General features: G+C 35.3%; 1 protein-coding gene across 1 annotated transcript; it reads right to left on the bottom strand.

Annotated features, from left to right (window-relative positions):
* Positions 1 to 2253: 2253 nt before the first annotated feature.
* Positions 2254 to 24084, bottom strand: SCRG1 (stimulator of chondrogenesis 1). Its single transcript, XM_015074240.3, has 3 exons — positions 23918 to 24084; positions 4608 to 4863; positions 2254 to 2487 (listed from the first exon to the last, which is right to left on the bottom strand). Exons 2-3 carry the CDS (start codon positions 4847 to 4849, stop codon positions 2433 to 2435), a joined length of 297 nt encoding a protein of 98 aa, XP_014929726.1. The 5' UTR covers positions 4850 to 4863; positions 23918 to 24084; the 3' UTR covers positions 2254 to 2432.
* Positions 24085 to 25781: the final 1697 nt, after the last annotated feature.

Here is a 25781-nt window from a genome sequence, read left to right as displayed (position 1 = left end):
GATGCTAGAGTAAGACTAGCCCTATTCAGAGCCTGGCACTACTTCTCTGATAATGTAACTTCAAACTATTTAATCTCTCTAAACTTTGGTGCTTTGCCTATAAAACAGGGATCATGACCATACCTACCTCGTTCATTTGTAAGACAGTGTTAAGAAAAATAGTAAATTTTTAATAAAAGCTTTATTGTCTTTTCTTGTAGCTAAAAGCTATTGACAAAGTAAGGCATCTATTTATTAATGTGATTGAATGAAATGTTTGCTTTTAAAAATACATTGACCTAGTTGGGAAAAACTGCATAAGGTAAGTTGTGTGAACATTCATGTTTTTATATTTATTTGGTAATATAAAGAAGAATGTGTGCTTCTGTTATGCATTCATTTCTAAAAGACTGTAATTTAATTTCATATTACAGAAGTTATTTTCAGAAAGGGGAATATATGGTGAATACTCATAATAATCTATAAAATTCCACTAAATATTTAGCTTTTTTTCAAATACTATTTTTCTCACCACATTTCATTTGCAGTAATAAGGAAACACTTCTTCAAGAGCCATTGTTGTCTTACTGATGCCCTCACGCTGATGTATCATTTATAAATAGAGATACTGAATCTTTAACGCTTTTTTCCTCCCTCAAAGAAGGTCTATACCAAGTAGAAAATGAAACAGGTTTACTGATGATTTTCTTATGTACTTATTCTCTGCACTGTTTCAGAAAGGATCTAACACTTGTATTATTTAGTCTGATTTTAATACCAATTAATTCAGTGAAAAAAGCCCTAATGAATTGTTGTTGTTGTTGTTTAAACAATTCTACTTCTTCATGCATTTTTGTAGGAGGTCATACCATTAAAACACTGACTTATTTTTGTGTAGATTTTAAGGGGAACTGAATTCTGACTACTTCAAAATTGTTTGGTCCAGTCCAGTAACACTTACTGGATACTAAATAGAGAACAGATACTGTTCTGGGTGTGGTCCTCAGAAGCAGATCAGGGACCTCCAAGTACATATTTCAATTAAATAATGTCACTTTTATTCACAAAATGATAGGTCTACTGCATGGTATGGTACTAAAGTTTTCCCCATAACAATACTTTGTATTAGCCTCTAAACTTCCCCTCTTTGGCAGTCTTCCCATTTATAAATAAGAATTTTTTTTTTGTAGTTATTAAACTTTGTTAGAATACAAGTTCCAAGAGGACAGGTCCATCTTATTTATTACTATATCCCCAGATCTAAATAATAGCTGGTGCTTAGCAAGCATTTAATACATTTTTATAGAATAAAGGACTTTCTGAAATTATCACTGATGGCCACTAGTCAATGCATACCTCCTGAGATATGGGGCATAGTCTGAAGCTGCCTCTATCAGAAAATATCTTTGAAGATTTACCTTTAACATTCATGTGACTTTAATCCATTACAAATTTCTTTTAATATATGTTATTCTCAAGAAAAATTGATACATCAGGGATAAACATCGTAATTTTGAGAATAGAGCTGTATGTGTGAGTGTGCAGCGTATGGGCTTTAGAACTAGAACTCTGTTCAAATTCTGCCTTGATTTTTAGCAATTATCTTAAGTTAGCATCTGAAAAATGGGTTTAAGAATACTTACCGTGAAGGTTTTGTTGTTTTTTGGGAGAGTGAAGTGAAAATGGACTTGAAATATTTGGCATACATAATAATATGTACTTAAATATTGGCCCCCTTTTGTCTTTTTTTTGTTGTTGTTTTTAAAGTAAACTCTATGCCCAACATGGGGCTGGAACTCAGGACCCTGGTCTCCAACCAAACCAGCCAGGTGCCCCAGTCCTTTTACCCTCTTACTAGAAAACTAGATTCCCTTCTAAGAACTTCAGTTTATATCTGATTCTTTCCATTAAGTTTACATGGTCAGTAATTATCAACTAAGAACTAAAAGTTCTCCACCTTTGAGCCAGGATTATGGCTATTCAACTATTCAAAAATTTTTCTACTGAGCCTACTGAACACCTCCCAAATGAAAATTTTCTAGGCAAAATTTTTCTTTCCTTTCCTTTTCTTTGTTGTTTTTTTTGTTTGTTTGTTTGTTTTTGTTTTTTTTTTTTTTAAAGTAGGCTTCACACCCAGCACAGAGCCCAAACTTACAACCCTGAGATTACTAGACCTGAAATGAGATCAAGAGTCAGATGCTTAACCAACTAAGCCACCCAGGTGCCACTCTAACCAAAATTTGTAACCAGTACCAACAATCTCCACAGAGAAAATTCAGATTGAATTACTTTTTATTACTACTTATTTAACTCAAGTTTACTGTTTTAGACAAGGAAGAATGTATAGAATCTGTGCTTTATTGCACTGGATAGAAACTTGAAATGCAGTTATGTTGATATAGTGCAGTATGTGGGAAATGAAAGATGATGTTCTCTGGAATACATGAAGATTCTCAGTGATTGTTGCAAGGAATCACAAAAGAGATCTTTGGTCCAAAGAAGATATCTCTGAAAGAGAGTAGGACACGAGTTAAATTCAGCTGAAAACTGAGATATCTATTAATCTTTTCTGGATTAAAAATGGACAATGATTTCCAGGATTTCAGATATAACTATTCTTTTTAGGGAATAAACTACAAAGCGAATGAGTGGGAGGACTTGCCACAGAAGCAACAAAGACCAAGAAGGTAATGAATTCTCCTACTTTCCTCCCATTTGCCATTGATATTATGCTATCCTTTACCTATAAAGAAAAGGAAAAATTAAATGATTTCAAAACCTTAGGATCATACCAAAAATACTATTTTTCTGATGTGAGTGGGGATGGGCCATGAAGTTTAAATCTACAGATAAGAAATATAAGGTTAAAAAATTCTTAGCAAAGTCAAAAAACAAATTTCTAGGCTTTATAGGGAAAGGACAAATGTTAAACTATTCAATCCTACTGTTGTTGAAAAGGTCACAAAAGGTAAAGTATAAAAATACATGGGATAATATAAAATTGTATTACAATGGCTCATTAGAAATATACTTCGTCTGTAAACTACAACATAAGTATAGTTTACTGTGCTGTGTCATATATTTGAAAGTTGCTAAGAGAATAAACCCTAAAAGTTCTCATCACAAGAGAAAAAATTTTTTCTTGAGGTGATGGGTGTTAACTAAACTTATTATGATAATCATTATGTAATAGATGTGTATCAAGTTATTATGCTGTACACCTTAAACTTCTACAGTGCTATATGTCAATTATATTTCAATAAAAATGAAAAGAAAACAGGATGGCAAATTAAAATTTGTGTTGACAGTGGAAGGAAAAAGGAAATAAACTTAGCAAAGTAAATCTGTTGGGACTGGGGAAAAGGTAACTAAAATCAGATAGAAAGTACTTTTGTATGTCCAGACTTCTGTTCTCATCCATTAACACAGATGATGACAAAATTATATCATAAAATAAATACAAATACATTTCAGTTAATTGGCTTCAAGTCTTACAATTACAAAAAAGCGAAAATGGTATTTCAATATTAAATGGCATTTCATTTGTGTAGTCTGGGAAAAATTAAGTCATTTTAATGCATCAGTTAACTCAAGCTCTTGATATTTAGTACAAGTGATTCTCAAACTTTTAGCAGAATCACCTACAGGGCTTGTTAAGTCATAATTGCTCTGCCTTATCTCCAGCATTCCTGATTCAGTAGGTCTGGTCTAAGGCTCAAGGATAGACATGCATTTTTAACAAGAACTAGGTGACATTGAAGCTGCTGTTCTGGGAACCACACATTAAGAACCAACTGCCTTGTTAAAAAAAATATCTGGTCCAAATCAGAAGACCTGGATTTTAATGTCAGTACTGGTATTAACCAGTTGTGTGGGATAGTGCTGGTCATTTTACCTCTCTGCACCTTTTCTTGATAGGATGATTATATCTGCCCTTTCTACGTCACAGGTTTTTTTTAGAAAAATGAAAATATGATGACATATGTTGTAAGTAATTTGAAAGAGCTAATTTCAGTATGAAATAGCCAAGATCATAGATTTGAGACTCTTTAGTAACCAAGAGGAAGACGATTTTAAGAACAAGAACCAAAAAAAAGTTACTGATTTATCTACCATTGTATTATACTTAAAATGTGCCTACTTTCCAAATCAGTAGCTAGTTTTTATTTAGTTCATTTCTAGTTAACTTATATATAGAGCTAGAGGCTTTTTCTTTGACCATTACCACTTTTCTGCCCAATTAATTGGTCCTGTTCAGTAGGATCTTTTATCTAAAGCCTTTTATTAGTTCACATTGATTTAAGATATCAACCTTGAAGTTGACCTCTGCTGGCATTTCTTTTTGTGTGTGTGTGGTAAAGTCAGGGAATTTAGAATTTAATGTATTGGAGTGTTATTTTCTGGATTTCATTTAGTTTTATTAAAATCTGCCAAACTCTGTTTTTGTAAATGAAAACATTCAGTTCCGTATACAATGGTGATGATTCTAGAAAAAACCTGAGATTTAATTAGGATTTTACCAAAGAAGGGTGATTAATTTCAGCAAACACATTATAAAGTTTGTCTTAAAAAAAGAGTTGTTGTGCATACATTTCATAGCTATATACTTTGCAATTACATTTCCTTACTTTGGGCAGCAGAGCAATTCGCTGAAGTTGCAGTAACAGATCATCTCACATCCCTTCCCATCCCAGAAATGATCCTGGACATTTACATCCATCTTTGTCAGGTCAGCTACTCCCTCTGGAAGGTTGTGACAGTTGCGATCTTTGAGTATCTTTCTGTAGCAAGAAAGGCGATTTGCAGGCATGGCTTGGACTCCTAGCAGCAAAGTTAGGCCAACAGTGACAGCAAGAACTATCAATTTCATTTTGGCTCTTTGCCCTGAGATAGAAAAAAAGCAAAATGTGTCAGTATTTGTTTCTTTTAAAGATGGAATTCATCTGAACATGAAGTTCTGTAGCATTCTCATAAACACTTGGATAGAAAGATTGGTAGTTGATCTTTTCTACTCTTTTCTTTGTGTTTCTCAGTGTAATTTTATGACTACTGACAATAAAAATCCCATAGAATAATTGTTTAAAATCAAATGCCTGGGTTCCACAAAGAAACATTAAATAAGAAATGCTGGGGACTGGGAGAGGTGATAGTAAGAGCCAGAATCCTCAATTTTAAGTATTCAAAGTAATTTTTTGTTTTTGGTACATTCAGCAGAGAAAAACTGCTCTTTAAGGTGGTTAAACTCAAGTGAATTTCTAGGACAAATATCATCATCGAGTTTACTGGTTCTTGATTTGCATATTCTAACAACAACATTGTCCAAGAAATTGGGTTCCAGCCTGCAGGAATAAAAAACCTATCTATTCTGACATTGACAAATGATAGTCTACACATATATTTATTGCTCAATTAAGTTTTTTAAATCCAGCAGAATTATTTGGGGGCTCATTTTTGTTGCAAATTTTTAGTAATATTGTCAAGTTTTATCCCACATAGATTACTTCATCTTCACCTTGGTTGAAAACAGAGGCTTGAATTCCCCCAATAAACATTTAGCCTGTTCTTGAACACCTACCATGCTGGGGAGTTCATTATTGACTAAGTCAACATAAACTCCACTGATGCAGTTCTAACATTTCCCTTACTGTAAAGTATTTTTCTGTAGCTCCTACCAAACCAGTCCCAGTTTGAGTTCTTGGGGTCATACCAAACAAGTGTAATTCCTCTTCCAGGAGATAATTCTTTAAATACGGTATTTGCATACAACTGTGGAATAGTCCTCATCTATTTAATCAGGTTTCTCTGGCTTTCATATTAGACATGAAAAGGTGAGGCTATTGTAGTAAAGGAAACTAGCAAAATAGTGGAGGAATCAGATCAGAATCCACAGCCATTCATATTTTATCTTGATGCCAAAGTATCTTTCCTACCATGAAGTATTAAAAAATGGGGAAGAGGGGCACCTGGATGGCTCAGTCATTTAAGCATTGGACTCTTAATTTTGGCTCAGGTCATGATCTCGTGGCTCAGGGAATTGAGCCCTGTGTTGGGTTCTGTGCTGACAGCACAGACTCTCTCTCAAAATAAATAAATTGACTCTCTCTCAAAATAAATACACAAACATTAAAAAAAGAGGAAGATACATATGTACATCGTACTTTGAAGGAAAACAATGTTGTTGAAAGGAAATTTTGTATGAAGTTTTCAATGATTAGATACATCTCAAAGGTGAATTAATTTAGGTAAGATTATGGATTTTACAGAAGGACAATTTTAGAGTAGTTTTTGGTTTATAATAAAATTGAAAGGAAGGTACAGATTTCCCATATACTCTCTGCCCTCACACATGCATAGTCTCCCAGATATCAACTTCACTCACCAGAATGGTACTTTTTTTTTCACTTGTTTTTAAATGTTTATTTATTTTTGAGAGACAGACAAAGCATGAGTTGGGGAAGGGCAGAGAAAGTGAGGAAGACAGAATCTGAAGCAGGCTCCAGGCTCTGAGCTGTCAGCACAGAGCCCCATGCAGGGCTCAAACTCACAAACCGTGAGATCATGACCTGAGCCAAAGTCGTACACTTAACCAACTAAGCCATCCAGGTGCCCCCAGAATGTTACTTTTTTTCTTAAACCAATGATGAACCTACCTGGCACATCACAATCTCCCCAAATCCATACTTTAACTTAAGGTTCATGCTTGGTGTTGTACATTCTATGGTTTGGACAAATGTATAATGACATTTCTCTATCATTATAATATCATACAGAGTATTTTCATAGCCCTAAAAGTCTTCTGTGATATACGTATACATCTCTCCCTCCTTAACCCATGGCAGCTATTGGCGTTTTTTATTGTCTTTATAGTTTTACCTTTTCCAGAATGTCATATAGTTGCAATCATACCATATGTAGCCTTTACAGATTGGCTTCTTTCACTTAGTAAAATGCATTTAAGTTTCCTCTATGTCTTTTCATTTCATGACAGCTCATTTCTTTTAGTACTAAATGATATTCTATTGTCTGGATGTACCACAGTTTATCTATTTACCTACTCAAGGACATTGGTTATTTCCAATTTTGGGCAATTATGAATAAAACTGCTGTAAATATCTATGGGCCAGTTCAACTCCTGTGGATAAATACCAAAGTGCACAATTGCAGGTTATATGATAAGAATATGTTTAGTTTTACAAGAAACTGCTAAACTGTATTCCAAAGTGACTGTACCATTTTGCATAGCCACCAGCAACATTTGAGAATTCCTGTTGTTCCATACCCTCACCAGTATTTGGTGTTGTCAGTGTTCTGGATTTTGAACATTCTAATAGGTGTGTAGGGGTATCTTATTGTTGTTTTAATTTGTATTTCCTTGATGACATATGATGTGGAGCATCTTTTCATACATACATTTACCATCTGTATATGTTCTTTGGTGAGGTGTCTGTTAAGGTCCTTGACCTTTTCTTTTCTTTTTTTTTTTTTTTTGAGAGAGAGCACACAAGCAAGGGAGAGGGGCAGAAGGAGAGAGAGAGAGGGAGGGAGAGAATCTTAAGCAGGCTCCACACTCAGCACAGAGCCCAATGTGGGGCTTGTTCCCATGACCCTAGGATCATGACCTGAGCCAGGATCATGACCTGAGCTGAAATCAAAAGTATGACACTCAACCAACTGAGCCACCCAGGCACCCCATTTGGCCTATTATTTAATCATTGGTTGTTTTCCTATTGTTGAGTTTTAATAAATTTTTGTACATGCTAGATAGCAGTCCTTTATCAGATGTGTCTTTTACAAATATTCTCTCCTAGCCTGTGGCTTGTTGTCTAATTCTCTTGACATTTTCTTTCACAGAGAAATTTTAACTGATATATAGTTTAATTTATTAATTATTTCTTTTGTGGATCATATCTTTGATGTTGTCTCTAAAAAGACATCACCATATCCAGGGTCATCTAGGTTTTTTTTTTCCTGTGTTAATCTTCTTGGAGGTTTATAGATGTGAATTTTCCTTTTAGGTCTATAATCCATTTTGAGTTAAGTTTTGCAAAGGATGTAGAGTCTGTAGATTCATTTTGTTGCATGTGGATGTGCAATTGTTCCAGCACCATTTGGGAAGACACTCTCTTTGCCCGTTGTATCGCCTTTGTTCCTTTGTCAAAGATCTGTTGACTATACTTTTGGGATTCCTTTTCTGAGCTCCGCTCTGTTCCGTTAATCTATTTGTCTATTTTTTTTTTTATCAGTATCACACTGTTCTGATTACTGCAGTTTCATAGTAAATCTTAAAATCAAGTAGCATCAGTTCTCCAGCTTTGTTCTTCTCCTTCAATATTGTGTTGACTCTTCTGGGTCTTTTGCCTCTCCATATAAACTTTAGAATCATTTTGTCAGTATCCACAAAATGACTTTTGGGGATTTTTATTGGGATTGCATTGAATCTGTAGATCAAGATGGGAAGAATTAACATCTTGACTCTATGGCATCTTTCTATCCATGAATATGGAATATCTCTCCATTTAATGCTTTGATTTTATCCAACAGAGTTTTACAGTTTTTCTCATGTAGATCTTGTATATGTTTTGTTAGATTTATACCTAAGTAGTTTATCTTGGGGGCACTAATATAAATGGTATTGTGTTTTTAGTTTAAAATTCCACTTATTCATTGTTAGTATGTTGGAAAGCAATTAATGCTTGAATATTAACTTTATAACCTACAACTTTGCTTTAATTACTTACAAGTGCTGGAAGTTTTTTGTTGTTGTTGTTGATTCTTTTGGATTTTCTGCATAGATAATCATGTCATCTGCAAAGATAGTATTATGTCTTCTTTCCTACTTTATATACCTTTTATTTCCTTTACTTGCCTTATTACATTAGCAAGGACTTTCAGTATGATAGAGTGGTGAGGGCATGTTCTTGCTTTGTTCCTGATCTTAGGAAAAATTTGAGTTTCTCACCATTAAGGATGTTAGCTGTAGGGTTTTTGTAGATAGTCTTTCTCAAATTGAGAAAGTTCCCCTCTATTTCTCGTTTACTGAGAGATTTTATTATGAATGCGTATTAGGTTTCCTGAAATGATTTTTCTGCATCTACTGATATGATAATGTGATTTTTCTTTTTTAGCCAACTGATATGATGGATTATATTAATTGATTTTCAAATGTTGAGCCAGCCTTGCATACATCAATCACACTTGATTGTACCATATCATTCTTTTTATTCTTGTTTGGATTCAATTTGCTAATATTTTGCTGAGAATTTTTGCATCCATGTTCATGAGAAGTATTGGTCTTATAGCTTTCTTCTCCTGTAATGTCTTTTTCTGGTCTTGGCATTATAGAATGAGTTAGAAAATATTCCCTCTGCTTCTATCCTTTGAAAGAGATTGTAGAGAATTGGTATAATTTCTTCCTCAAATGTTTCATAAAATTTACCAGGGAAATCATTTGAGTCTGGTGCTTTCTGTGTGCAGAGATTATTAATTATTAATTAATTAATAATTAAATAATTATTGATATTAATTATTATTAATTTCTCTCATAGATATATGTCTATTCAGATTGTCTATATCTGTGTGAACTGTGCCTTGTAAGAAGTTGGTTCACTCATCTAGCTTAACAGATTTATGAGCATAGAGTTGTTCATAGTATTGCTTTATTATCCTTTCAATTTCCGTGGGATCTGTAGTGATGTTCCTTCTTTCATTTCTGATGTTAGTTGTTTGTGTACTCTTTCTTTTCTTAGTTTGCTTGGCTAGAGGCTTGTTGATTTTTTAAATCTTTTTAAAGAACCAACTTTTGGTTTCATTGATTTTCTCTATTGATTTCCTGTTTTTAATTTCATTGATTTCTGCTCTAATTGTTTGTTATTAAAGTATTGATTTTTATTTTCTTTTTATTGTGAAAAACTTCAAGTATATACAAAAGTAGCTATAACAATTTAGTGAACCTCCATATACTTATCTGCTAACTTCAATTATTGTCACCCCATCGCCTCTCTTATTTCCACCTATACCTCCACTTTTTTTCTCCCTCAGTTTTGGGTACTTTGAAGCAAATTCTAGGCATCTCATCTTATCTACAAATATTTCAGTATATTTCACTAAAGGTAAGGACTTTTTGAAAACTTAACACAATATTCTTTATCACCAAAAATATTTAATAATTTCTTCATATCATCCAATTGTTTGATATCAAATATCATAAGTCATTGTTTAAATTTTTCCACTTCTCCTAATTTCCTCCTTTTATTTTTGTATTGAAGTATAGTCAATATATTATATTAGTTTCAAGTTTATAACATAGTTTTTCAGCAGTTATGTACATTATGAAATGCTCACCATGATAAATGTAGTTACCATCTGTCATTATACAAAGTTATTACCATATTGTTGACTATATTCCCTATACTGTAATTTTTATCCCTGTGACTTATTTATTTTATAACTGAGAATGGGTTCACAGAGGTAGAACAAATAACCCTAAAATTTATATGGAACCAGAAAAGACCCTGAATAGCCAAAGCAATCTTGAAAAAGAAAACCAAAGCAGGAGGCATCACAATCCCAGACTTCAAACTATACTACAAAGCTGTAACCATCAAGACAGTATGGTACTGGCACAAGAACAGACACTCTGATCAATGGAACAGAATAGAGAACCTAGAAATGGACCCACAAACATATAGCCAACTAATCTTTGACAAAGCAGGAAAGAATATCCAGTGGAATAAAGACAGTCTCTTCAGCAAGTGGTGCTGGGAAAACTGGACAGTGACATGCAGAAGAATGAACCTGGACCACTTTCTTACACCATACACAAAAATAAACTCAAAATGGATGAAAAACTTCAATGTAAGACATGAAGCCATCAAAATCCTTGAGGAGAAAGCAGGCAAAAACCTCTTTGATCTTGGCTGCAGCAACTTCTTACTCAACACGTCTCGGGAGGCAAGGGAAACAAAAGCAAAAATGAACTACTGGGACCTCATCAAAATAAAAAGCTTCTGCACAGCGAAGGAAACAGCAAAACTAAAAGGCAACCAACAGAATGGGAGAAGATATTTGCAAATGACATATCAGAGAAAGGGTTAGTATCCAAAACTATAAAGAACTTATCAAACTCAATACCCAAAAAACATAATCCAGTGAAGAAATGGGCAAAAGACATGAATAGACACTTCTCCAGAGAAGACACCCAGATGGCCATCTGACACATGAGAAAATGCTCAACATCACTCATCATCAGGGAAATACAAATCAAAGCCACAATGAGATACCACCTTACACCTGTCAGAATGGCTAACATTAACAACTCAGGCAACAGCAGATGTTGGCGAGGATGCAGAGAAAGAGGATCTCTTTTGCATTGTTGGTGGGAATGCAAGCTGGTGCAGCCACTCTGGAAAACAGTATGGAAGTTCCTCAAAAAACTAAAAATAGAACTACCCTATGATCCAGCAATTGCACTACTAGGCATTTATCCACGGGATACAGGTGTGCTGTTTTGAAAGGACACCTGCACCCCCATGTTTATAGCAGCACTATCAACAATAGCCAAAGTATGGAAAGAGCCCAAATGTCCATCGATGGATGAATGGATAAAGAAGATGTGAGATATATATATATATATATGTTTATTATATATTTATGTATATATGTTTATACACACACACAATGGAGTATTACTTGGCAATCAAAAAGGATTAAATCTTGCCATTTGCAACTACGTGGATGGAACTGGAGGGTACTATGCTAAGTGAAATTAGAGAAAGACAAAAATCATATGAATTCACTCATATGAGGACTTTGAGAGACAAAACAGATGAACACAAGGAAGGAAACAAAAATAATATAAAAACAGGGAGGGAGACAAAACAGAAGAGACTCATAAATATGGAGAACAAACTAAGGGTTACTGGAGGGGTTGTGGGAAGGGGGGATGGGCTAAATGGGTAAGGGGCACTAAGTAATCTACTCCTGAAATCATTGTTGTTCTATATGCTAACTAATTTGGATGTAAATTTAAAAAAATAAAAAATAAAATTAAAAAATGTGGAAAGTTAAAAAAATAAATTAAAAAAAAATAACTGAGAATGGGTACCTCTTAATCTCTTCCACCTATTTTGCCTATTCTCCAACCCCTCTCCTTGGACAACCACTAGTTCTCTATATTTATGAATCTTGTTTCTCCTTTTTGTTTTTATTTTTGTTTTTGTTTGTTAGATTCCACATATAAGTGAAGTCATGGCATTTTATGTTTCTCTGACTTATTTCACTTGTTTTCTCTTTCTTTTAGTTCAAAATATTCTAAAATTTCTCTTGCAATTTCTTTTTAACACCAATATGTTATTTAGAATTATGTTAATCTCCACCTATTTTGGGATTTTCCAGTTCTCTTTCTGTTACTGATTTTTAGTTTAATTCCATTATGATCTGAGAGAAGACACTGTACAATTTGTGTTCTTTTCCATTTATTAAGTTGTGTTTTATGGCCCAGATCTCTGGGCTGTTTTATGATCTCTGTCTTGGTGAATGTCCCATGTGATTGTGAGAAGAATGTCTATTTTGCTATTATTGGGTGAAGTAGTCTATAGATGTCAATTATATTCAGTCCATTGGTGGTGGTGTTGAGTTCTGTTGTGTCCTTACTGATTTTCTGCCTGCTGGATCTATCCATTTCTGTGGGATATTTAAATATATGATAAATAGTAGATTCATCTCTTTATCCTCACAATCCTATCAGTTTTTACCTAGTGAAGTTTGATGCTCTTTTGTTAAGCACATACCCATTAAGAATTGCTATGTCTTACCAGAGCATTCACCCCTTTATCATTATGTAATATCCTACTTTATTCCTGATAACCGTCTTTTGGTATCTACTCTGTCTCAAATAAATATAGCTACTCCTGCTTTCTTCAGTTAGTGTTAGTATGGTGTATTTTTCTCCATCCATTTACTTTTTATCTATATATGTCTTTATTTTTTTTAAGATTTTGAGTAATCTCTACACTCAACGTGGGACTTGAACTCACTACCCCAAGACCAAGAGTCACATGTTTCTCCAACTGAGCCAGCCAGGCACCCTTTTATGTGTCTTTATACTTGAAGTAGGTATCTTATAGAAAACATACAGTTGGGTCATGTGTTTTTTTTTTCTTCTTTATAACATCATTCTCAATTCTTTACTAAAACTTATAATAACTACCACAACAAGATACCACAGTTTGGATATAATATCCAAATGGCTTTGGATAAGCCACAGTTTCTGGCTTAAACAACAGAAATTTATTTCTCACTGTTCTGGAAGCTGGAAGTCAAAGATCCCAGCAGATTTGTCCTCTCTCATTGGCTACCAGCTGGCCTCTTTCTCAACGTGTCTTCACATTGCTTTTCTCCTGTGCATACGTGGAGAGAGAAAGAAGTGTCTGGTGTTTCTTCCTTTTCTTCAGTCCTATCAGATTAAGACCCTGCCCTTATGACCTCATTTAATCTTAATTACCTCCTAAAAGACCTTATCTCTAAATACAGTTACATTGGAGGTTAGAACGTCAACATACGAATTTGGAGGGGGACACAATTTAGTCTATAGCATAGTCTATACCTATGGTATAGGTATTAGTCTATAGCATAGACTATAGCATAGACTATAGCATAGCATAGACTATAGCATAGCATAGACTATAGCATAGACTAATACCTATACCAATAGGAAAGGTACTTAAGAAGAACAAACCTTAATGTGGATGATCCATAAAATCTACCAGTCAACAATAGTCAACCAGCATGACGAATGATGAGAATTTTGTTGGGTAATCTATTTTTAAATTTGTAATACCATCAATCCTACTTTAGAGCAAGAGCTCCTACATGATTTTTAATTTATTTGTTAAACCAACCAACTAATCAAAAGCAAAAATGAAACAAAACCAACCTCCCTCTTAAATATTACTGAACTTTTCAGTATGACTTGAATTTTATCACTAAAACAAATAAAAACAATTGTAATCTGATCATGCTTTTATTCAAACATCATTGCTGCCTTCAGAGGTCCTTTTATTATTTGACCCAGAAGAGGATTGTATTTAAAGATGTTAGAATGGTACAGGTATAAACATAAATAATTAAAACGGGAAAAAAGATACAGATATGAGCAATCATTTTATTTTTCTTAACCAAATTTCAGCGCAGAGAAGTGGAAGATAACAATTTGAATTTAGAATAATTGAATCTAAACATTTCATGAACTTGAGGAAATGTTCATAAAATGGGGAATATTAAAATAAAATTATCCTGAATGTATAGTTTTCAAGTATAAATAACAAAGCACAAAAAATGGTAAATATGTATATACATATACAATGGGATATTATTCAGCCATAAAAAAGAGTGAAATCTTGCCATCTTCAACAACATGAATAGAGCTAGAGAGAATAATGCCAAGTGAAATAAGTCAGTCAGAGAAAGACAAACCCCATATGATCTCACTCATATGTAGAATTTAAGAAACAAAACAAATGAGCAAAGGAAAAAAAGAGCGAGAGAAACCAAGAAACACTCCCAACTACAGTAAACAAACTGATAGTTATAAGAAGGGAGGTAGGTGGAGAGATGGGTGAAATAGAAAATGTGGATTAAAGAGTACACTTATCTCAATGGAAAAAAATAATTTAAAAATGCTTTTAAATTATAAGGCATTATATACAAAATTTAACATTGGGTCATGTTTTTTAATCCACTCTGATGATCTGTCTTTTAATTGGTACATTTAGACCATTGACATCCAAAGTGATTATTGATATATTTGGGCTAATATCTACCATATTTGTTTTTGTTTTCTATTTGTTGCCCTTGTTAAATGTTCCTATTTTCTCTTTGACTTTTTTTCTGCCTCCTTTTGTGGTTAATTAAAACCACAAAATGATTCCATTTTCTCTCCTGTCTTAGCTTATCATTTATACCTTTTTTATTTTACTTTTTTTTGAGTGGTTGCCCTGAAGATTGAAATATACATTTGCAACTAATCTATGTCCCCTTTTAAAAAAGACTATACCACTTCATGAGCAGTGTGAGTACTCTATAATAACAAATTATCTTAGTTCCTTTCTTCATTCCTTGTATCATAACTGTCATTTGTTTCACTTACATATAAGCATAATAAGTATATATGATATATACATAAACATGCATAATTGAATACATTATTGCTATTATTTTGAATACACTGTTACCTGTTTGATCAATTAAGAACAAGAAGAATAAGTTTTTCTTTTATGTTTACTTATTCTTTATTTCATGCTCTTCCTTTCTTTATGTAGATCTGAGTTTCTGACCTATATTATTTTCTTTCTCTCAAAAGAACTTATTTTAGCATCCATCCATGCTAGTTGCAAATGGTAAGATTTCATTCTTTTTGATTGCTGAGTAATACTCCATTGTATATATATACCACATCTTCTTTATCCATTCATCCATCGATGGACATTTGGGCTCTTTCCATACCTTGGCTATTGTTGATTGTGCTGCTATAAACATGGGGGTGCATGTGTCCCTTCGAAACAGCACACCTGTATCCCATGGATAAATGCCTAGTAGTGCGATTGCTGGGTCATAGGGTAGTTGTTTTTTTGTTTGTTTGTTTGTTTGTTTGTTTTTGTTTTTGTTTTTGTTTTTCTGAGGAACTTCCATACTGTTTTCCAGAGTGGCTGCACCAGCTTGCATTCCCATAGCTGGTAATCTTTGATTGGATGTCAGACAGTTTAAATTTTGCCTTGTTGGGTACTGGATATTTTTGTATTCTTACAAATATTCTTGTGCTTTGTTCTGGGATATAACTAAGTTCCTTGGAAACAGTTTAATTCTTTCAGGGCTTGCTTTTATGATTTCTTAGGTGGTTCTGACTCAGCCAAGGGTTAATTATTCCTCACTATTGAAGCCATTTCTTCCTGAGTATCCTATCCAATGGTCAATGAGTTACAAGTTTTTTCAATCTGTCTGCAAGTATGCCTGGCTTTTTGTGAGTGTCATAAACTCTGTTGTCTAATTCTTTCTGATTTTTCCCCCTGACCATGGATAGTTTCCTCATTTGCACACACATATCAGTGTTCTGAATTCTTCAGTGGGGCCCTCTGCAGACATCCAGCATTCTCTATGTATCTTTCTTCTCTCCAGTACTCTTTCTGTAAATTGTGACTGCTTTGGTCTCTCTGACTCTCTGATCCATTTCTCAATTCAGGTAGTCTGTTGGATTCTGTGTTCCCTCTCCTTTTATTTTTTCAGCCTGGAAATTCCTTTAAGGGAATAGACTGGGGGAAATTATACCTTATTTGTTTCCCATCTCTTATAGGAAGATGTCCTTCCCTGCTTTAAATCCAGTATTTTGACAGAGGTTGTTTCATATGTTTTTTCTGGGGGTGTTGTTGTTGTTGTTGTTGTATCAGAAAAGTGAGTAAATCTGGTTCTTGTTACTCTATCTTGGGTAGAAGCAAATCTTTCCATATTACTCTTAAATACTATTTGCAGCTATTTCAGGAGGCATATGAAAGACACATACCCAAATCTTACAGATTCTAAAAATGAGCTATATGGTATTTTGATAATTTTAATCCTTAAGCCAAATTCTCAGAACGTTGTTTCTCCCTTCTACAACATTTTCCAATTTGAATTAATGGTTGCTCTGACTCTCATCTGTTGGATAGGGTAAGTAGCTATTGGGTCCCAAATTACAACAAATAAGACCCATTATGGTTTGCACAAGGAGCCATTCAGGTTGCTCTTCCTACTTCTGGAATGATGCTTGTATATTTTGTTCTAGATTATTTAGGCTGCTGAAAAGTAGCCTGGAATCATTCTTTTATCTTCAGGCTCAAATTTCATATACTGCTTCAGGTGACTTAGAAATCCTCTACCCAAGGGGTGCCTGGGTGGCCCACTTGGTTTAATGTCTGACTTTGGCTCAGGTCATGATCTTACGATTTGTGAGTTCAAGCCCCACGTCTGGCTCCACGCTGACAGTGCAGAGCCTATTTGGATTTCTCTCTCTCTCTCCCTTTCTCTCTTCCCCTCCTTCACTTTTCTCTCTCTCTCTCTCAAAATAAATAAATTTTTAAAAAGTTAGAAAGGATCGGGGCACCTGGGTAGCTCAGTTGGTTGGGCGTCTGACTTCAGCTCAGGTCATGATCTCACAGCTCGTGAGTTCGAGCCCCGCGTCGGGCTCTGTGCCAACAACTCAGAGCCTGGAGCCTGCTTCAGATTCTATGTCTCCCTCTTTCTCTGCCCCTCCCCTGCTCATGCTCTGTCTCTCTCTGTCTCAAAAATAAATAAAAACATCAAAAAAATATAAAAAAATAAAGGATCACTAACAATTATTTTGGGGGCAACTGGGTGGCTCAGTCAGTTAAGGATCCAGCCCCAACTCAGGTCATGATCTCACATTTAGTAAGTTCAAGCTCTACATCAGGCTCTCTGCTGTCAGCACAGAGCCTACTTTGGATCCTCTGTCTTCCTCTGTCTCTGCCTATCCCCTGCACACGTAAGTGTGCATGTGCTCTCTCTCAAAAATAAAAATAAACAAACAAAAGAATTCCTCTGCCCACACCAACGACCAAGCTGCAAGGGTATCCAGGAGAAGAGCAGCCAATATTGGGAAAGCGAGGCAGTCAAAGAATAGCACTCATGTAGGACTCACTGATACAGTAATTAAGTAATTATGTAAGAGAGAGGAAAACAGGAGTAAGCTGGTTTAATTTGGTTCAATGTAACAGACATTTTTTTAGTGCTTCCTTTATGCTAGGCACTGTCCTAAGTACCAGCAGTACAGAAGGATTCAGAAAATATTAACTAAACGTATCCTCTTCCAATGACTCCAATTCCTTCAATTAAAGCTAAAGTTACTGCAATGGACTCCATATGCAATCTGGCTCTGGTATCTTTCTGAAATTATCTACTCTTCCCCCTTGGTGTTCGTGTTCTAGCTAATCCTCAAATTGCTAGACACCTTATTGCCTTAGGGCCTTTGCACTGGTTAATTCCTCTGCTTTAAAAGCTCTTTCAGGGGCATCTGGGTGTCTCAGTTGGTGAAGCATCGACTCTTGGTTTCAGCTCAGGTTGTGATCTCATGATTTGTGAGATTGAGCCCCACATCTGACTCTGCACTGACAGCATGGAGCCTACTTAGGATTCTCTCTCTCTCTCTCTCTCTCTCTCTCTCTCTCTCTCTCCTGTTCCCTGCTTGCATGTTATCTTTCTCAAAATAAATTAATTTTAAAAAAAAGAAAAGCTCTTCCAACAAATTAATGGCATGTCTAACTACTCACTCTCTTCAAGTTTTTGTTCACTCTGCTCCTCAATAAAATGTATTCTGTTTAAAACTGTATCTCCCCTCACATATTCTCAATCTGCCTTAATTGCTCTACTTTTTTGTGGCATTTGTGAACTTCTAAATTGTTAAAAATATTATGTCTACCAGAACTTGAATGTAAGCTCCAGGAAGGCAGGGTTTTGTCTGAGTTTAAAATGCACTTCTCGGGGCGCCTGGGTGGCTCAGTCGGTTAAGTGGCCGACTTCGGCTCAGGTCACGATCTCGCGGTCCGTGAGTTCGAGACCCGCGTCAGGCTCTGTGCTGACAGCTCAGAGCCTGGAGCCCGTTTCAGATTCTGTGTCTCCCTCTCTCTGACCCTCCCCCATTCATGCTCTGTCTCTCTCTGTCTCAAAAATAAATAAACATTAAAAAAATAAATAAATAAAATGCACTTCTCTATTTCTGTTTTATTTTTCTTTTTTATCAAAACTATCATTTATTCCAATCAGCTCATACCTGACTTAAAATATATATTTATATATGTGTGTACTTTTATTAGAAGATTCAACAATAACAACAAAGATCACTTCCCTTTTTTCTAGCCTTTCCTACCAGATTACTCTCTATCAAAAAATTAAATGTAGGGAGAGAGGTGGAGGGAGAGTTATAAATTCTTTGTAACTTTTTTGCCAATTGTGTTTGAAGAATTTTTCCATTTTATTAGTCAATAGCATTTTTCATATAGCTTTGGTCTCCCTAGGGTTTGTTTTGTTTTGTTTTGTTTACTATGCAATCATGTTCTTATTTTCAGTGATCTAGCTTAATTTTGTCTAATCCTTGTGGCTTTTGGAAAAAGTTGTGCATTTATTAAACTTGGGCTCTGATTACCCTTTATATATTTCATGCATGTAGGTGTAGTTTGTTCCTGAGTTCATTTCATGACTGTTAACTGCTTAAGCTTTCTTTCCATTAGATAGTTCTAATTATAGCCAGAAACCTGATTGCAAATATTTTTTTAAATACTTAGTAAAAAAGTAATAATACTCAGTGTAAAATATGGAAAATAAAGAGAAGAAAAGGTAGAATAAAATTCAACTAGTGTCCATGTTGAGATAAGTGTTGTTAGCATTTTGGTGTCTTTCTTTTTGGTATGCATAAATGAAGGTATTAAGAAGGAGAAATTGAGATGACCAGGGACAGAACACTGGGAAACTAACATTTGTGGACTGGATAGAAGAAAAGTCAGAGAAAGATCTTATAAACCAGTGAAGAAGTTTGAGAAAGAAGTACAGGGTCATAAGATAATGAGAAAAGGTGAAAAGGATAAGTGAGTAAAAAGCTGAGGGCAAACTCATCACAAAGATTGGTATTAACTGAGATATATTCCTCAGAGTATCTCCACTACACCCTGCTGCATAAAAGCAGATGAATTCAAAATCCATATACCACCATTCCCATTCCTTGAACTCTTTTACACGCCTGTGTCTCTGATCAGATACATGATATTGCCACTCAGATGATATTTAATACTGTTAAAATATAAAGTTGTCAGGTAAAATACAGGATAATCAGTTGAATTTGAATTTCAGATAAGTAATGAATAATTTCTAATATAAATATGTCCTAAATATCACATAGTTTCCTTCTCTTGAGTTAATTTTGATAATTTATAGTTTGTTAGAAAATAACCCATCTGACCCATTTAAAAATATTGCAATAAATATAGAGAGTATTTCCTTATAATTAAATAGAAATCCTTCTTCCTCCATTAGGATTTTTATACATGCTGCCTCTCCGCAAGGAATGCTCTTTACTTGCCTGGCTTATTCTTGACTTTCAGGTCTCCATTGAAATATCATTTCTTTAAAGACTTTCTCTGACCATCCAATCTAAAGTAGTTTCAACTTGATTTCTCTGCCCTCTTCGTTTTCCTAATAATATTTATCACAATTTAAATTATGTACTTATGAGCTTACTCATTTTATGTCTATCATTTCCATAAGACAGAAACTCCATGAAGGCAGTCTGTTTTGTTCACCATCACATACCCAGTGACTAATACAATAATGTGTGGTCCATATATGTAGTAATACATGAATTAGTCTCTGAAAACACTTTTTTTTTTTTTATCCTAAGGAAGATCCTGCAGTGGTTCCATGGTATCTAAAAGGTGGTGAACTTCTTGGGATTAATCCTAATGCTTTCCTTCCACTTTCCCTCCACATCTACCATTCACCACTGCTCAGTGAATAGAAAGTCAGACCAGTTATCTCTTCAATCCTATATGTGTCTTTGCCTGTTGTTCCCTCTCACCTCTTCCCTTTCTTTTAATTTCTGACCAAACCGTCTATTAAGTACAAACCTTAAACTCATCTCTTAAGAAGACTTTCCTGATCCAGCCCATATCACTCTAGTAGCTCCCTTGTTCTATGTGCCTATTGCAGTCATGTGTAATCCATTCTTTTAAGAACTGTGAATTTTATTAAATAATGCCCATTAATGATAGAGAACATGGCTTCAGTTGGAAATGGGAAATTCACTGAAAGGCATTTGGCCATTGAGTAAATTGGTCACTCTGTGTATTTACCTAGAACCAGGAAGGAAGAGATGGAAACATCATAAAGGGCCTTATAGAACATGATGAAGAGCTTGGATTTTATTGACTATATTAGGAAACCATTGGAAGATTTTTTTTTAAGTTTTATTTGTTTTGAGAGAGAGAGAGAGAGCACATGAGCAGGGGATAGGCAGAGAGAGAGGGAGAGAGAGAGAAACCCAAGCAGGCTCCATGCTGTCAGCATGGATGCAGGGCCCAATCCCATGAACTGTGAGATCATGACCTGAGCCAAATTCAAGAGTCAGACACTTAACTGACTGAGCCACCCAGGTGCCCCACCTCTGGAAGACTTTGATAGAATAGTCACATGATCTGATAATGTCTTAGATAATCCTTGATTGCTCTGTGAAGATGTGTTGTGGTGAGATAAAATTGGAAGAAGAAAAAGGCTATTGGTGAAGGTTGATGGAAGATATGGGGCAAGAGGGAAAAAATCAAGGATATCTGTTAGGTTTTTGACCTGAGTGGTATCAACATTTGTTGAACTGAGGCAGAATTGGGTGGGGTCAATTTGGGGGAAATTTAAGAGCAAATTTGCAGACAAGTTAAGTTTGAGATGCCTACTAGACATCCAAGTGAAGAGGTTGAGTAGGCAGTTGAGTATGTGTCTGAAGGTTAGGGCTAGGAATAAAAATTTGAGAGTGATCAGAATGTTTATTGATCATATTTATAGCTATGGGACTGGCAGGGTAGTGAGTATAGATTAAGAAGAGAAGAGGCAAAAGACTGAAACCTGGAGCAAGCCAACATTCAGAGGACTGGAAGAGGAGATGCCAGCATCATGAAGGCGAGGGCTATAACTACTACATCTTTTGCATCTCTCAGAGTGCCTGCTTTAATACTGGGCTCACAGTAAATGTTCCAAAAACATTCACTGAAAGAATGAACAAATAAATTGCTGGAAAAGTAAGTGGGTATGTTGCCATACCATGAACTTCTTCTGACTATGTCCATGCCAGAGCACAAAATAGTGTTTCTGTCACAGTCTCTCAGTCACATACTATGATGGAAAGTTCCACACCTGGCAAGCACTTACTGGTAGTTTTTTTTTTTTAAGCACTTTATAAATTACATGTTTGAACTGAAAGTTTCTCTTCTTGTTTTACTTGAGTGCAGATAAATAGCTTTAACTTTTATTTAGCAAGTGGAAAAATGTTTGACCCAGTATGTTCCTGTGATACATTGATTATTTTTTTCATTAGAAGACACCAACCTTAATCCTTGGCAATCCATCAAAACCATATATTTTCATGTGCCAACAAGAGTGAAATGACTTTGGCAAATTTGAAGCAAACTGCTCTATTTTTTTTTTCTATTTCAGTTGAAGTACGTGCACTTAAAATTCCTCTTGGAGTACATCCACATTACAAAAGAAAATAAAGCTAAAAACTGAATATTTAAAGGAATAAGCAAGATATCCTCAGATAGCTATCTGTTGATTTTTTTGGATTCAAATTTATGTAACTAATATTGTTGCTAAAACTATATGATACTATTCATATCCCAATAGTGGCATAATTTTTAAATGATCAAGGCAGAGGATATAGAATCATGGGCAAGATATTTCTAATTAAGCAACAAATCATTGCGAGAATCATATAGATAGGGAATTGCAAATTCTGATTATGTGAGGGTATTTGGCACCAGAAGGCTTTTGAATGGTTAAGTTAAATGAAGACTTAAAAAGAAAACTTATCCCATTTAATGGCCAAAACTAACAGGGCTATGCAGTTTAAGTGTTCAGAGATTTATGGTGCAATACTCATACTGATGTCAATTCTGGGAACTGGTATTAGGAGCAGTGGAATGAAACACAGTTGATGAATTAGACAGAAAGGGCAGTCCATTTTCAGATTTCTTTCAAAACACAGCAAGAGAGAAGCAAAGGCTGTAAAAGCAAACGACAATTCCAGCCCAGAATTTGACAGTTAAAGTAACAAAGATTATAGTTGGAAGAGATTAAAATTGCCATCTAGCCTGTGATGTTTCCCATTCGTCTTTCTTTGATGATGGAAAAAACGCTGTTATTTAAAAAAAAAAAATCTTTCTTTCTCATTAACTGTGTCAGAAGAGGATTGTGGTAGAACGAGCTCTGGAATGGAACTTCTTAAAGTGTGTATTAAAGAAGAGGTGATATTAGTAAGTGGATAAGCCCTTCAAACATCATTAAAACAGACATGATCAGCTTAAGCACCCAAGAGACCTTCATCAGTGGAAAAATGAAGTTCACATCCTCCCTGAAAATGATCTTCCTTCAGGCCTCTGGGAGAATGCTATAAGATGATATTAATACTCAGTCTTGCACCATTCTACTTATTTTCCTGGCCACAATAGATCACCATCGCTGGAGAAAAGGACCCACATTTGGGAGAGCTTTTTACAGCTTGCATAAACTAAGTTAAGGAATTTTAAAGAGGAATTTTTATAAGGCCAAGAAGGAAAAAGTGTCCCTTTATCTTAGTAGTACAGACACTTTAGTGTGTTCCATGGTGGGAACACCAAGGATGAATTCCGTGAATTCGCTCTTTGTATCACACATTTATACCAGTGCCTTTTTAGGAATCAAGATTTTTTAAAAGCAAAAACATTTACTTTCTTAGACATTGCAGTTAACTTCACGTAGAAATAGCTGCTGCATTAAAAGACTAAACTTATGTACTCCATCATTCTCTCATAGTTCTGAAGAGGTGGAATAACAAGGTCTTGTTACATGGGATCAGATTCAGAGTGGACACGGGCATTAATCAGGAATAACAGTGAGGGAGCTGTCTCTTTTTAAACCTATGATGAAGCGACTCTCCCAGTTAAGGAATAAGCATTTTCTAGTTCTTTTTAATCTGATTATTTCCCTTTACCCCAGGAGGTATCACCTTTGTCAAAATACATCCATCTCCTTGGAGAATGTCTTTCTCTCTGCATTTCTCTTTTGACTCGACACATAAATACATTTCTGCTTTAATCTATAGCAGTAATTTGGAGAGAATATGTACTACAAAATGATTTTTAAGGAAAAAAATACATACCCTTTCTTCTTCGTTCCTTTTGGTCTTCTTGGCAGAAGAATGTTCTTAAATGCTCCAATTCACCGGGTGAGTTTGGGCAAAAGGAGGAAAAAGGAGGTGCTAGAAGGAGGTCCTTTACAAATAAACCTTTGTCTGCCTTGTCTCTTGCCTAGGATTGACAGACTCACTGCTCCAGCCAGGACTGGGGGAGGAGGGGAGTGGAAGTGAGACAGGGCCACAAGAACTGCCTCCTTTGGATTCTTCCAAACCAGGCAAGGATGAACTGAACAGCTTCTTTACAGAGGGAAATAACTAGTCTGAACAAGAACCTCAGGGAGGCAGACTCTTGGAGTAATAAAATATAAAACCTGAAGAATTTAAAAAGAACACAGAATAATTTTAAATTTAAGAGACGTATGTGCGTGTGTGTGTGTGTGTGTGTGAGAGAGAGAGAGAGAGAGAGAGAGAGAGAGACTGAAAGAGAGATGGGAATAGTGGGGAGAGTGGGGAGAGAGAGAGGAGAAGGAAGGGGGAAAAATGGCTGATGTGATTTGGGCAAATAGCTGAGCATCTCTTCGTCTTTCACAATTTCTTCATGTTTTTTCTAGATACCATCTAGGTATCTTATAACATTTTGGTTGAAGATGTATTCCAACTCTCCAAGTCCTCACCAAGGAGTCATTACCAGTCAATGGAAAGCAAAAAAGAAAATGACTAAAAAAGAAACCTGTACCTCAAATAAAGGCACAAAAGGAATTTCAGTCTGTTTTTTGAGCAAACTGCACTGGAATTGTAGCATCTGTTACCTCTCCTTGAATTGTTGGTTAATTTTTAAAACTCAATTTGGACTAGTGTTGCAGGAGTCGGAAAAATTATAATAGGGATAATCTAGAATGGAGGGAAGGGCATTCTGGGTGGTACAAAGGAAGGCATGACGGTGAAGGAGAGGGTAACAACTTTGGGGGTTACAAGTAGTTCAGTGTAGCTGGAAGTAGGGATGGCAGGGGAAAAGATTAGAGGACTAGAAAGAGGCAAGTTGATGAAGTACCTCATATGCTACACTGAACATTTTGTATTTTGTCCTGAAAGTGAACGGAAAGATGACAAAAAGTATTAAAAATGATAGCCCCTGACTGCAGTGTGGAATAAGGATGATGTGGGAGGAAGGAAGCTAGAAACAGAAGAGGGGCTCTTGCAGTAACCCAAAAGAGAAGATAGTTAGGAAGCAGAACTGAAAATATTTGGTAACCAATGAGGTTTTTATGTTTAGGGTAGAGGTAGTTGAGAGAAAAGGGAGACTTTATTAACTCTCAAAGACTTGGAGCCTTGGATGAATAATGCATTACTTATCTTGGAAAAAGAATACAAAGAGAAGAGCAGTTTGGGCTGGAGCAGAGGGGGAGATAGAAACGAGTTAGTGTATTTTTTTCCATTGAGTTAGACATGTTTTTATTTTTTTATTTTATTTTAATTCCAGTATAGTTAACATACAGTGTTAAATTAGTTTCAGGTACACAATGATTTAACACTTCCATACATCGCCTGGTGCTTATCACAACGAGTGCACTCCTTAATCCCCATCACCTATTTCCCCCATCCTCCCATCCACCTCCCCTCTGATAACCATCACTTTGTTCTCTAGTTAGGAATCTGTTTCTTGGTTTATATCTCTCTCTCTTTCTCTCTCTCTCTCTCTTTTTTCTTTTGGTCATTTGTTTCATTTCTTAAATTCTACATGTGAGTGAAATCATATAGTATTTGTCTTTCTCTGACTAACTTATTTCACTTAGCATTATACTCTCTAGCTCCATCCATGTTGTTGCAAATAGCCAGATTTCTTTCTTTTTTATGGCTAAATAATATTCCTGTGTGTGTGTGTGTGTGT

Source organism: Acinonyx jubatus, chromosome B1 (assembly GCF_027475565.1).
Source record: "Acinonyx jubatus isolate Ajub_Pintada_27869175 chromosome B1, VMU_Ajub_asm_v1.0, whole genome shotgun sequence".
NCBI classification, from domain to species: Eukaryota; Metazoa; Chordata; class Mammalia; order Carnivora; family Felidae; genus Acinonyx; species Acinonyx jubatus.
The sequence above is the reverse complement of the archived record's forward strand: the minus strand, read 5'-3'. Positions and strand labels throughout refer to the sequence as shown.